The following is a 15,075-nucleotide window of genomic DNA, read 5'->3' as shown; positions in this document are numbered from 1 at the left end:
TTTTTTTCCTGTTGTTGTTTTGTTTATTTCTGTTATAATATCATCTCTCTGCCTTGTTTACATTTTTATTTATTTTATTGTTTCTGTCTTTATCATGTAAAGTGCCTTTGAGTACCTTTTAAAGCGATATATAATCAAATGTATTATTATTATTATTATAATAAAAACAGCAATAATACTAATAATACTAATAATGTATAGTTATTAATATTATTACTATTATTTAGATTGAAGATTGTTTTCCTTTTTTTTACTCCATACACTAGTGTTTTTGTGTTTTTTTGTCAATGAATATAATTTGTATATATTTTATCTCCAAATAATAATAATAATAATACAATTAAATAATATAAAAAAGAATGGAAATAATATTGTTTGTATTAATATATCAAAAGTAATATTTATAAACCATAATAATATTTAAGTATCAGTGCTCATATTTGCATAATGCACATCAGAAGCTTGTCTTCTTTCTTCTCTGTTCTTTTCTTTCTTCTTCATCCTCCGTGGAGAATTCAACTTTTCAGACCAACGTTCACAAAGTGTTTTCACCTCTAATGAACTCTAACAAATTAACATCTACAATTTATTAATACATCAACCCGTGAGAAAGATCTCCTAGCAACTAAGCTGGTGTGATGAACGATGTGTGTGAAAAACAGCCGAGCACAAAACAAGCTTTTAAATTTGCTCACTTCATTTATCTACTCTGTTAAACGTCAAAAGAGCTGAACTTATATTGGGTTTGGTCAATTAGAAGGAAATATTCTCATTGAATATGTTTATGTTTTACACCATAGCGTTGTAATATTTTGGAGTCTTCATTCGTCTTTGTCGGTGATGAAGAGTTTCTCTGATGAAGAGTTCCTCTGATGAAGCTGGAGATCCAGTTTTCGTCTCTCGTCTCTCGTCTCCGGTCCACCTCTTCCCTCCTCCAGTTTTAATATCGCTCATTGAGGTTAATTATCACCGAGTGAATGTGGAGATATTCAAACTGTCTCATTATGGCCTCATTATCGTCCTCAGGGCCTAGGCTTTGTTTTTCTTTATTGCCTTTATTGGAAACATGAAGGTTCACGAGGAGAGTCTGGAGACATGGAGAAACAACAACAAACAAATATGAACAATAATTCAAATACTAAATCTATATTAAACAAGAGTCATTTCTGTCATCTGGTCCCTGATTAACAGAACAATTACTGAACAAATCTGTGATTTTTATGACTGACAGTAAAAACAATAATAATACAGTGACTACTTTAAATCATGCTTAAACCAAAAGCTTTGTTTGGAGGCATAAAGTATATTGATATTAAAGATGACAACTTTTTAAAATATGGTGAGCTCCATCACAAAACTGTGTTGGTATTTATAAAACAATTTCATACATTTTTTAATATAGCTCTGTTGTGCAACCACGTGATTTTAAGTTTATTTTAATAGTTTAAAATGTCCTCACTTATGTGCTTTTAAATGATCCATCTGTAAATTAATTTTATACGTTTTTTTAATTGTGTGCTTTTATTTTGCTGTTTTTATTTCTTGATATTTGTATTTGTATTGACCTGCTGTTTATGGAAAGCACTTTGTGCTCCCAGCTTGAAAAGTGCTATACAAATAAAATTATTATATTATTAAAACTAAATTTGAAAAAAATCAGAAGTTTTATTTTGACTCTTTTATCATTTTCTAAATTTTGTAGTTTTTTCCAAAAGCATCTGAGGAAATTATTTGAAGTTGTTTGGACACGATTGATGTTACAATTTTGAATGATGAGACATTATTCCTCAGGAGGTGAAGAGCTCATCACACTCTAAAATGTGAATAATAGTAATAATAGTGGCTATAAATCAAAAAACGAGTAGCACATAAATATTCTCTGAACAGGATCTGGACTGAAAAACACACAACACATCTCGTCCTCAAGCCACATTAAAATGATTATGCATCCCTGTTTCGTTCATTCTCTATCAGTCATTACATCCAGGAAGTGTTTCAGTGTTTCAGATTAATCTCCTCCGTCACCAGAACGAAGGCGTTTAATCTCAGAGAACTCAGATTTCCTGTACGAGAGAGTCACATCGTCTGCATACAGAGAAGCACACACCTTCATTTATCTGAAGTGTGCCACTAAAATCACATTTAATTATTCATTTGAATGACTGCAGCTCCAGTGTATCACAAAATCCATTCATTAGGAATTGCAACGTTCAAACTGGTTTAAAATTGACTATTTGAAAACGTTGATTGAATGTTAATATTTCACCAGGATTTACAATAGTGGATTTTTTTATTGTTTACATTGTGCTAAAAAAGGTATCTTATCATTTTAGAGGCTAACTAAGGCTAGCCTATGTTTATCCATATTTGTCTATGTCAAATTAGAGTAATTCAGTTGTGCTCAAATACTTATATCAAACCCTTGATGGACAATCAAACTTTCTTGATAAATTTTCTTTTTAATACTGAAACCGGCTCCTGGTTGACTTTGACAACGGCATTTAAAGAAGGAAAGTTTTTTTTTATTGTTTGCACTGTCAACAATCATTTATTTTACTATTTCATTGTTGTATTTAAAGAACATTGTTCATGTTATATTTAAATTGTTTCTGAGTTGAGAGGATGAAAAAAATCACTGTTGAAAATGATGGTTTTCTTTCAGTTCTCACTGGTGTTGATATAAAACAGACTTCTTATTTCTGTTCTGGATGTTTCAGTCCTGTTTCTGCTGACGAGGTCCCAGAGGAAAATAGCCTCTTCTGCAGAAGATATCATTTCTGCTTTGACTTTATTACGCTGTAACAATAAATACACATGATTTATGAAAAGGTGGGATCTCAACTCTGGTTTATATTTCTGGGTTGTGGCGTTTATCTGAGATGCCAAAGTTGGTTGAAGTGGATTTTTAGTCACAGTATCAACGTTGCTCAGTCTGTCCACCACTTTAGCTCCAGACTGAAACATCTCAACAACTATTTAATGAATCACCATGAAATTAGGGGGAAAAGTTCATGTTCCTCAGAGGATGAATCCTGCTCACTTTGGTGACCCCTTGACTTTTTCATTAGCGACTTTAATTTGTGTTTTTATATATATCAAATATATATAAATATAAAATGTCATAAAAACATTTTGGATGGATTGCCGTAACAACAAAAGCGTAAACTGCTGTGGCTATGTAGCTCTGCAAATTATAAGTTTGTAACGCTTTAATAAATATTTTAAAGACGCCTGTAAGTGATTTCTGTATAAAAACGTCATAAAACATGTGGTTTTGTTGATATATCGTTATATATGATTACAGCTGTGCTAACCCTTATCAATCATTATCTACATTACAATATGTTGCAAACATTAAGAGTTTATTCACTTCTAAATGTTAAACAGTAAATGCCACACGTGTATCTGCAGACTTTGAGTGTAATAACTGAACAGTTTTTAAGGAACATGAATCTGTAGTTCATTAAAACCCTCCATCCCGGTGCATCAGTGAGTGTTTGTGTGACAGGTGGTGTCACTCCTACGCTGCCAGTCGCTCAACCAAACAGGGCAGATGGAGCGCAGAGAGCCGTGAACGCCTACAGTTGTTGCCGTGGAGATACGATACCCCAACTCCCCCCACACCCCCCATCCACAAACCCCCGATTCCTCAGTCACTTATCGTATTTCGATCATATCACTTCTTTAGGAAAGAATGGAAATAATCACAAGCTGTGATATTGTGTTTTATATTCACAACACAAAGAGGAAATGATAATGTTATAAAGACAGAAATCACTGAGAGAGAAACACTGCTGACAACAAAGGCATGTGCTTCATGTTGAGCTGAAGAAAATGTGCAGAGACAGTTTGTACATGAAATGTGATCCGGTACGATGCACGGTCTGACAGAAAGAAAAGGGAGTCGCCGTGTGATTTATGTTGTATTGAATACGTGTTTCACAAAATCAATAACATACTGTGACAGAAATCCTGAGATCAAAAGAAAGAGTGAAACAGTTTTACTATAAAAACAACTGTCATGTGACACAAACACTGTTGTTGGTTTATGACAAACAAATAAATATAGAATGGTTAAAAGTTAAAGAAACAGTTTGATATTTTTATATACTTTCACTTTCTTGTTGAGCGTTAGATGAAAAGATCGACACCACTCTCATGTCTGTGCGCTAAATATGAAGCTACAACCAGCAGCCGGTTAGCTTAGCTTAGCACAAAGACTGGAAGCGGAGGGAAAAAGCTAGCCTGCCTCTTTGTAAATTTATGTATATTCACCTCGCAGCATTTATAATCTCTACGCACACAGAATTGTTTCAATGAACAAAATGTAAAAATAGTCTTTTTCATATAAGGATGAAAAAGAAATGATTTAAAACGTTAATTAGTGAGTTTTAGTGATGCTGATAGAGGTGCTAGCAGTTTCTAAAGCTAAGCAAACACAACAGCCGTCATCAACTCCAAAGGAAAACTAAAGAAATACTCGCTAAGCTTTTTCCCCCCTGCTTCCAGTCGTTATGCTAAGCTAAGCTAACTAGCTGTAACTTCATATTAAGCATATGTTCATGAGAGTGGTATCAATCCTCTCATTTGAGTTTTTCCCCAAAAGATGAACCATAGAAGTAGAAAAGAGTAGAACAGGCTTTCAAATCAACGTAGCATGATGCTAAGCGAGGCGGCCATTTTTTATGCGCACGGCTGCAAAGAACATAGCGGGCTACTTCCATAAAAAACGACTTGCAGCAAATCCAAGAAAAGTTATTATGAATTCCACTGCTCTGATTTGTTCAGGTCCTATTTTTATCCAGTGAGGTATCCTGAGCTTAACTCCTGGAGGTTAACGGTTAACCTCCACCAGTCCTCTCCGCCTCAACCAGCTGCTTAGGGCGGGTTTTGCCAAGAAGAGCAGTGGGATTCATAACAACGCGTCACAAACACAACCGGCATTCTGGTGTGACCCGTTATTGACCGTTCACGCTGAACGAGGCAACGGCTCCATCTTCCTGTCACAGCTCTTAAAAAACAAAAAAACGGTTTATTGACCTCTGTTTCCAATGACAACAATCGCCATTTTCTTTTGAATAGTCAAATGACCCGAAGTTCAAGAGTCCGTTCTACTCTATTTCTATTCTAGTCTGGTTTCACTGCAGATCATAAACTCAGAGTCTGGTCTGAGTTTGCGTGATGACAGACAAACTGTAATAATGATACGAGTCTGGTCGTTCGCAATCACTTGTAATACAGCGTCCGTTGATCCGTAACGAAAACAGCTGTAATAACAGACCTAAAGCAGCATAAATACTATAAAGTCTCAGTCTCAGCTCTTCACAGAGTTCTTCACATCTCATCAAAGTCTTTGCAAACCACTCTTCCTGTTGTGACTCTGAACTCGCTACGATAAGAAAGGTTCACATAACGTTCTTCAGAAACGACACAGAGACGGGTTTAGAAGCGTCGGCGCTCTAGTTGACGTAGTAGAGCCAGTAGATCGTGTTGAAGAGCGAGAAGCTGAAGGGGAAGATTATCCGAGACCACCTGTCGATGGTGTTCACGTCGGTGAGGTCGGGGATTTTGATTTTCAGCTGCGAGGATCGTCTCTGCAGACGCGTCTTCTTCACGTGGGCGTTCCGGTCCAGACTCTGGCGCCCGGCCTCTTGCGGCCCGCTGGGCTTCCTGTACTGAACCCCCGAGTTGTCGAACACCGTGGTGGAAGAGGAGGAGGAGGAGGAGGGGGATGAGTTGTGGCTGACGGAGGTTGTGATCTCGTTCCCTCCCACCTCGTTGTGGATCTCCAAGGTCGTCAGCAAAATGTTCCCCCGGGAGTCGACCTAGACGGAACAAGACAGGAAGGAAGCGGCGTTAGAAAAAAAAGAAAAGGGGCGTCGGTTTCCAGTGACTGATGACACTCGGCGGCGTGCGGCGGGATGACGGATTACCGCTCAGAGAGGAACACGGAGCGGCCTTCACGACCCGGTTTCCCCGTCCCAACGTTAAATCACTGCCTCACAAATCAGCTCAAGGTTGGGCAGGATGTGCTCTGATGCTCGAGTCATGACAGCGACCGCACCCCCCACAAACCATCGTCAATCATCAGGACACAATATGTACACAGTCACATCACAGCGTGGTCACATGACACAGTCACACGCTGAACATTCATCTTCTTATATCCTGCAGAACATGAACATTTTCAGAACTACTCAGCTAGGTTAAGACAACTAAAATACTTAGTTAGCTTTAAGAAAAGATCGTAAAATACTTAATGAGGTTTAGGAAAAAATGATGTGTACACTGTAATTTGTTTGTGTTTTCTTCATATAAGATGTAATAAAGTAAATGATGAGCAGGTTATGTATGTTATGTATGTATTGTGTATTAACTGTGCAGGACATCAAGGTTTGAAAAACAATAAAACACCACAGAAGAAAAAATGAAAGAGATGAAAACGTGAAAACATGAAAATATGATATTGATGGTGACAGAAATGTCTTGTTGAGATGTTATTAATGCTCGTCGGGTTAAATGAGGAGGTCAAACTTTTCACAGATGAGACAACAGAGACAGAGACTCACCCGCCGAGAGTGGCGACGCCCTTCTGCCTGATTGGACAGTTTAAGAGACGAAGATTTGCAATTGCCTCCTTCCAGAAGGGACTATCCAGGAGAAAGACAAGCAGAGAGTCCTTTAACTGAGCTGAGATCAGCTGGAGGCGTTCACATGGAATCACAGAGACGACGAGGGGACAGACAGGAAGTAGTTGGACCGCAGACGTCCAGTGTTGACTAATTATTACACATAATTAATGCTCCACATGATAAGTACTACCCTGAGCCTTCCTCGTAGCACTTATTGTATTCATATTAGTTGTTGCACTTACTGTATTCGTATCAGTTCGCTGCACTTATTGAATTCGTATTCGTTTACTGCACTTATCCTATTCGTAGTAGTTTGTAGCACTTACTATATTCGTATTAGTCTGTTGCAATTATTGTTTTCGTAGTAATTTGCCTCTGCACTATACTTTTGCTCTGGTTTATGCTTTAAGATGCTTGTTTAAGAAAGGAGATGCACTGATGACTTCTGGTGACTAGTAGTTCTCTTGAATACCTATGTTGAATACACTTCCTGTAAGTCGCTTTGGATAAAAGCGTCTGCTACATGACTGTAATGTAATGTAATGATAAACAACCTCCTGTACTCGTCATACCTGCTGCTGTAGAAATTATGACGGGAGACGAGGAGGAGTTCAGGTGTCGTAGTATAAAGAGCGACGATGGAAAAACACGGGACTTTGACCCAGGAGACCACTGTTCATGTCCTGTGTAAAACCAACTTATTGTGTGTGAAACTAACACAACGTAGAGAACTTAAAGTGACTACGAGGAACTTTAATTTAGTGTCGATTATGGCGCCCCTGTGGACAACAATGATAGTGCTTCCGGGCACCAGAGTTGAGCTTTAAGAATAACTATATAGAAACAGACAATCTTCTCTCTGATGGTCTCTTTAACTGATGGAGGTCATATAGAGGACCTGACTCCTGTGCATGCCTTTCATTGGTTTGTGGATTTATGTTATGAAGCCTCGAGTTTGATGATTTCGCCGTCGCCATCTTGGATTATGACAGTCGACAAGTTTTGCAGGAAGTGACCATATATGGACTGAGGAGGAGTGACGTAGAGACGCCGTATACGTCTCTGGTGTCGACCTGTCAATCAGTGTGTAGCCCCGCCCTAAAGCATCCCCTGCTTTATGGTCTGTTTGACTCTAAATGGAGCATCATTTACTAAATGAACATCATGCTGTATTGAAGAAGACTTGAAACTAGAGATTGAGACCATAAACTCATGTTTACAATGTTTACTGAGGGAATAAATCAAGAGAGAAGTAGAGTCATTTTCTCATAGACTTCTATACAACCAGAGGAGTCGCCCCCTGGTGGACACTAGAGAGAATGCAGCTTTAACACATGAAGCTTTGGATTCACTCAGCCGAACCGGAGGTTGTCTCTTGGTTTTGACCAAGTCTGAACAGTCTTGCCTACATACAATAAACATGTTCTTTACTTTACGTTAGTTAAAAAGCTCTTCTAACAATGTGTTCTGTTGTTCTGAACCTCCAGTGTTTCTGTGGTTAACTCCATGGATTGAGTATAACTTGATTATCTGCTGTTTAGAAACGATTCTCACCTTTGGTCCGTCAAAGTTCTCCCGGTCATTATTTGCCTTCTGAGCCCTCTCGGCCAGCTTCTTCTGCATTTGAGGACCTCTACCAAAGAAGATGTAGTTGACGAAGGCGTACTCGAGCAGAGCGAGGAAGACGAACACGAAGCAGCCCATCAGGTACATGTCTATGGCTTTGACGTAGGGGATCTTGGGCAGAGTCTCTCTCAGATGGGTGTTGATGGTCGTCATGGTCAGGACAGTGGTGATCCCTGGAGGAACAGAAGATTTAAAAACGAATTATAGTGTTGCAAGTTTGAAAATAAACCAAACTAACCTCAAATACAGACTGCATGGTCATTAAAAATACAGATGTCTCTTAGAAGACAAAGTCCTAAACCAAAAATGTGAAGTGACAAACTTTATGTTCAACCATAAAACAATAATCCAGAGACAGTTTTCTGAACATATGTGGGTTAAAGTTTGTTAGTTTTTACTATTTACAGCACTGGAGGCAGTCGCTATCTGTTGTTGATGAAAAGTTGTTGATCAAATGTAGTTTGTGTAGAATATTTCAGGCAGATATTCTTTTGCTCTGTCATTTAATCTAACACTGTGTTACTTAAAGTGTAACATCAGTGCATCACCTTTTTATAGTTATTCATGCACAAATAATTGTGTTCATGGCCTCGTTACTGATGTTTGTCTGAATGTCTTTGTCTGTCTGTGTGTCCTTCTCATATCTCGAGAACTGTTCATACGATCGACTTCACACTTGGCAGGTGTATTGATTAGGACCAAAGGAAAAGCAGTGTGGTGTAATTTGTCCAGATTTTGACGAACTTTACGATTTGGCTTGTAACTCTTGAAGAGTAAGTGTCAGAAACAACATTTGTTCTTGATTTTCTTTAAAATTGAATTTATCCATATAAGCCACGCCTATTTGCGGCTAGATTGATTTTGCAACATCTTGAATTGTGTCAAAATCAGCATCTTTGCTCCTCCTACAGATTTAGAGCAACTGTCACCACATTTGGTAAAGAACATCTGGAAAGATGTAACTGTTACATCTGTTGATGTTGACAAACTCAGTCAGGGGTTAAGGATGTTACTACTTTCTGATGTCAACACTCTACAAATCAGTTGCTGATACTCATGGATGAATTTACAGAGATGGATAACCTTGCTGCTAATTTTCCACAGAAGCCTGCTGAAACTTAAAAAAAAAGCATTTTCTCCGTAGACCACCACAATTATCAAAGAGTAGTCTGTAAAACCTTTGATTTGCCAATTATTAAAATATTGAATCCTTTGTGTTTGGCTCGGACAACTTATCTTTTATCAAGATATAATATCAATACTTTGTCACATCAGTGACATAAGTTGTGAGAACTGGTTTGTGGGAGAACTCAGCTTCCTGCTGACAGACCTCCATGTGCAGCAAACAAAAAGTATTTCTTTATTAAAAATCCATTATTTTAGAATTACTGGGGTTAAAATGAAGGAATACTCATCATGGTTCTTATTATAGGATTAGTTGTGCATGTCAATAAATACATCATTGTAATTATGTCCTATTACTTTATTATTTAATGCTATCACTGATAGTAATGCTTTTCCATAACCTATGAAAGAATGATCCATTTTCATGCTCTGTTTGAGTTTGACCTCTTGATTTTGAATGTCTTATTTTTTTATTTTTTGTCATATTTGGTATTATTTAATTATCTTGTTGTTATTTCAGTTTGTTGTTCATGTTTTGTCTTCATTGTGCTTGTTTTGTATTATTGTATTTGAGGACACCTCTAATAAAGAATTTCCAGATCAAAAGAGAACTACAAACACTTCCATCAAACGTGATTATAACGAACATTAAAGCATCAAAAGACTTCAGATGAAAGTTCCTGGATGTGTTTTCTTGGAGAGTGTGACTTGACTGGTGTTGGATAAGCAGAAAACGCTCCGTTATCAGAGCTCACGTAGCTCCTGAACACACTCAGCAGATACACAACAAACAGCAGTGTAGTAATTCTCTCCGTAATGTGCACCATCAACAGTAAATGTGTCCGTGTTGTCTTTGTGGGCGCTGCGTCTATTCCTGTCGACTCAGGCTTACATAATTACACCACAAACGTAGCTCTGCTCAGTGCTGCATGTGTGTGGGGGAGTGGAGAGCTCTGTGGGTTCAGAGCATTGATTTCTGCAGAACAAAGAGAAAAGCAAGAATGTGGAGACTCTTAGAGCTCAGAGGAGAGGCTTTCTCTGCAAAACCAACAAATAGTTTCAGTGCAGAGTACGGTCGTGACATCAGTTAAAGGAACAAGGACACGTTAAGGAATGATCTCATCATGGAGATGATTACTGGACGTTTGCTGAGCTCCTCCCTTTTCAACGTGAACTCATACAACCGTTTATATGAAAAGTTTTTTATAGACTCCAACAACACGCGCAAACTTCTGCTCGCTACGGGAAGACAGCCTTTTCAAAATAAACTTCCATCTTCACAGGAAACAACTTGTTAGGTTTAGTAAAATATGTTGAAATACTCAGGTTTAGAAAAATATCATCATTTGGGTTTAATAGACTCATTAATTCAGCTGCATTCAGATTGAAAGTGAAACACAGTCTGGTTATTTTTCCACAGCTCACATATGAAGCCTGATATGTTTCCTCAGGAGATTCTGACCACTATGATGTCAGGGAGTATTCCTGCAGTGATTCATCACGTGGACAGTGATTGGATTTGTGTAGAAGAGTGAATGTAAATGTTCTCTGACTGCATTGATCTCTCAGTGTCTCAGACGGTGATCACTAAAGCAGAAGAACCGTCTCTGAACACGTCTGACTCTGAGGAGGAGCTGATCACAGAGTCTATTCATCTTTAAATCACAGAGACATCGTTTAATAATAAATGTTACAATAACGGAATCTTTCTTATAAAGACCACAAATGATGAATGAGGATTTCATTAAGGCAAATACTCCAGAGGGGATCAATGTAGTTCAGTTTTTAATGCCAAATTATTTTTTAAACTTTAAGTTTTAAGGTAAAGTTTCAAGTTAAAGTCTTAAGTTAAAGTTTTAAGTCTAAGTTTTAGGTTTTAAGTTTAAGATTAAAGTTGAAGTTTACATTTTTACGTTTTTTTAATGTGTCCTGTGTGTACTTGAATATGTCCTGTGTGTACTTGAATGTGTCCTGTGTGTACTTGAATGTGTACTGCGTGTACTTGAATGTGTCCTGTGTGTACTTGAATGTGTCCTGTGTGTACTTGAATATGTCCTGTGTGTACTTGAATGTGTCCTGTGTGTACTTGAATGTGTCCTGTGTGTACTTGAATATGTCCTGTGTGTACTTGAATGTGTCCTGTGTGTACTTGAATGTGTCCTGTGTGTACTTGAATGTGTACTGCGTGTACTCGGATGTGTCCTGTGTGTACTCATGCTCAATAGAGAGGGAAAGTCCCTGAAAAATATGTACGGAGGTCAACGGTATTAAAAAACAGATCAGTTAAGATAACTTTTCATTTTGAACATAGCTAAGTTAGCTAGCTAGCTAGCAAGCCAAGCTAACGGATATGTTGGTGTGTGTGTTGTGGATTGTGTGAGATGAGAGGTGAAGTTCACTGAGCTGTTTAACAGACAAATTGAGAACATTATAATTTTAAATTGCCAAACATGTATTATTCATGGCACCATTCATACAAAATCAAAAAATGTTGAATACTGTTAATATTTTTTTTCCAAAATAAGGTCCTATTGGCGACACAGAAAGGGGCGGGGCTTTGTGTCTTTGTAGGCTTTTGGATGCGGAAATCGCCGGAAGATCTGGTTAATTTAATCACTCTAAAGTGGAGAACCGTATTTGCGTCATGCATCTCATAGGCGCTGCCTCTGACGCTGTGTCCGGTTCTCTTTATACATCCATGGTGAAGAAGCATGTTAAAAGTCTGCAGGCCCAAACCACGAGACAGAAGAGACATCCGTCTGAAGGACAGAGACCAGCCGAGGTCGATCTACAGCACGCCACACATCATACCTAATGCAACTCTGGCGGCCGAGGCGTCGTAATTTATCCAGAACGACACCCAGGACAGGATGGTGATGAGGATGGAGGGCATGTAGGTCTGCAGGATGAAGTACCCGATGTTTCTCTTCAGCTTGAAGCTCAGAGAGAGTCGAGGGTAGGCACCTGCAGGATGAGACAGAAGAAGAAGAAGAAGAAGAAGAAGAAGAAGAAGAAGAAGAAGAAGAAGAAGAAGAAGAAGAAGGATAAGAAGAGGAAGGATAAGAAGAAGAAGAAGAAGAAGAAGAAGAAGAAGAAGAAGAAGAAGAAGAAGAAGAAGAAGAAGAAGAAGGATAAGAAGAGGAAGGATAAGAAGAAGAAGAAGAAGAAGAAGAAGAAGAAGAAGAAGAAGAAGAAGAAGAAGAAGAAGAAGTCTTATTCAAGAGGAACAAGGGCATGTCTGGCACTTTGTTTTGGTTCCTATGGTGATGGTCCCATGGTTTCATCACCATGGAAACAAGAAGCATGCGTGGCTCAAAAATCATCTTATGAAATTTAGCCTTGAGATTATATGTGAACAAACAGCACAATGCAGAGAAAAATAAAACACATTTATACACAATGTTAAAGGAACAGTCTGAAATACGCTGATTCTTTTCTTGTTGAAAGTAAGATGAGAAGTTTAACTTTTACCCCTGTACCATAAATATGAATCTCTCTACAAAGACACCAGACTCCATTGACAAAAACAGAGATTTAACCTCTCAGAACACAGGAGCTGCTGCTCTACTGCTGCCTCCATCTGTTAGTGTGTTTGTGTTAATGTGAGACTTTGGTGTTTTAAATGGTTTGTTCAGATTCACTGAAGTGACATAAATTACATTGACCAATAACATCGGACCTGATACAGCAGATTAGCTGAATGATAAATCATTTAAAAAATAACAAATAAATAACACTTAAATATCTTTAACCTGATGTAGGGATGCAACGTTTTATGACCGTTGAATAATCTGTTGATTATTTGTTAATTCCATTAATCGAAAGAAGAGAAAAAATCCTCATCAACAATATATGTTTATATATCAGATCTAGAAATAAAGGATTGACTTTAGACTGTTTCTGTCTGATGGCATAAAATATAACAAACCTCCAGAACGTTACGTTAACCTCCAGCGTCTCTCTGAACTCCTGTCGGATAACTAGGGTTCAATCTGATCTGGTTTGAGTCCGTTTTAACGAACAAATGCACAATTACAAGTTCTTATATAAAAACCAAACGGACAGAAATACCTTCAGTTGTTAGCTTTATCAAGCGTTAGTGCTGAACTAGCTCTATCGTGGTCAACACGTGGACCGGCTTCAGACTGACTCACCTGTGGAGAAGACCACGTTCCTGGAGACCAGGTTGTAGTCCACGATGGAGAACTGAGGGAGCTCGATGCGCGTCACCCCGGTCACAGCGGTGTCTCCTCCTTTCCAGTAGAACTCTATGTCGTCTGTTGTGTAGCCGTCTGCAGGAAACAAGGGGGGAGGAGGGGTTATTGATTATTGATTATTGATTATTGGATTATTAGGAGTGGGAAAGGACTGAAATGAATAACTGTATTTTTGTTTCTTTAAAGTTAAATCTGGGTTTCTAATAGCTACAGTTGATTTAAAGTGAGTCCTGTGAATCACATCGACTCTGATGGCTGTTTGTGCTGATTGAATGATGCAGAACACAGACTTTAACCTTTGAGACATGTCTGGACTCGTCATCATTGTGCACTACTATGGAGGGTTTTAAGGGCCGAATCTAAATATGTAAAAACATAAATAATTACATAATTAAATGCTCAAATAAATAATATTTAATCTAATGTTTAATTGTCACTATCAATAAATTATTCACAAATAACATAAGATATTTAATATATTAAATAAATATATCAATATTAAAAAAGTCACTTTATTTGTGTATTTATGTATTAATTTACATATAATTATGTTATTATATATATATATTTATTTATCTAAACTTTCCTTTATCCATAGTGTTACAGCAAAATATATGTAAATCTGTCAATTCTATGTGTGAATGAATAGATAAGTAAAAAAAGAATCAATATACAAATAAATAAATAAACAAACAAATGTGTAGATATATAAGAACAAACGATAAATAAATAAATTATATATAGAGTTATATAAATAAATAAATGCATACAAACATAAATAACAAAATATACATTTATATATATATATATATATATATATATATATATATTACTAAATTAAATATTCATTAATTTCTTTATTAAATCATTAAATGATATAGTTTCGTCCCTTATAACTCTCCATACTCTGCTATTGAAATGACTCCCTGGTTAAAACTTTCTGCCCCGACTCAGCAGCTCTAACTGCAGCCGGTGAAGCGAGCAATCTCACTGAGATACGACCGCCTAATAAATCGAACGCAATTCAGCAGTCGCTGCAGTTTTCTGTCTCCACGAGATGAGGAGTGTGAGAAGTTTTTCTTTTATGGGAATCATGGTGCCGTTCATATTTTAAAGGGGTAAAAAAAAATAAAGCTGTCTGCTGTATTTCTTCACTAAGAACAAGACGTGAGGCTCAAACTTACAACTCTCAATTTCCAGAGTGCAGTTCTGCTCGTCCAGCGGGTATCTCCTCAGATCCATCATGCAGGCTGCTGTCGTTGTGATTCTGAACCAACACAGGAGAGGGTTTATTACTTAGACCTGGTTTTAAAAGGTGGTGAAGACACAAAGAGGAAGACATCCTATATATGTGCTTCTTTACCCACTTTGTAGAAACAACTCAAATAAACAAATCATCACAGAGAGACACAAACATACTGGCCATGCAGCGATATTCATTATTATTTATTTGAGAGTCAGACTCTTTCTCATTT

The 15,075-nt window shown here is 37.6% G+C and overlaps 1 protein-coding gene across 2 annotated transcripts in view; it reads right to left on the bottom strand.

Annotated features, from left to right (window-relative positions):
• Window positions 1–5,459: 5,459 nt before the first annotated feature.
• The window catches only part of gabrb3 (gamma-aminobutyric acid type A receptor subunit beta3), a 10,582-nt gene continuing 966 nt past the window's right edge, over window positions 5,460–15,075 (bottom strand). Inside the window, exons 2-6 of one of the 2 annotated variants that reach the window (XM_054603366.1) lie at window positions 14,785–14,867; window positions 13,538–13,675; window positions 12,195–12,347; window positions 8,178–8,431; window positions 5,460–5,825 (exon numbers count right to left, since the gene is read on the bottom strand). In XM_054603366.1, coding sequence (XP_054459341.1) covers window positions 5,460–5,825; window positions 8,178–8,431; window positions 12,195–12,347; window positions 13,538–13,675; window positions 14,785–14,867 — 994 coding nt within the window. The remainder of the gene's footprint in view (window positions 5,826–8,177; window positions 8,432–12,194; window positions 12,348–13,537; window positions 13,676–14,784; window positions 14,868–15,075) is intronic. The other variant, XM_054603367.1, reaches the window with a different exon arrangement.

Source organism: Anoplopoma fimbria, chromosome 8 (assembly GCF_027596085.1).
Source record: "Anoplopoma fimbria isolate UVic2021 breed Golden Eagle Sablefish chromosome 8, Afim_UVic_2022, whole genome shotgun sequence".
Lineage (NCBI taxonomy): Eukaryota > Metazoa > Chordata > Actinopteri > Perciformes > Anoplopomatidae > Anoplopoma > Anoplopoma fimbria.
Note: the sequence above shows the minus strand (reverse complement) of the source record. Positions and strands in the feature narration are given on the sequence as shown.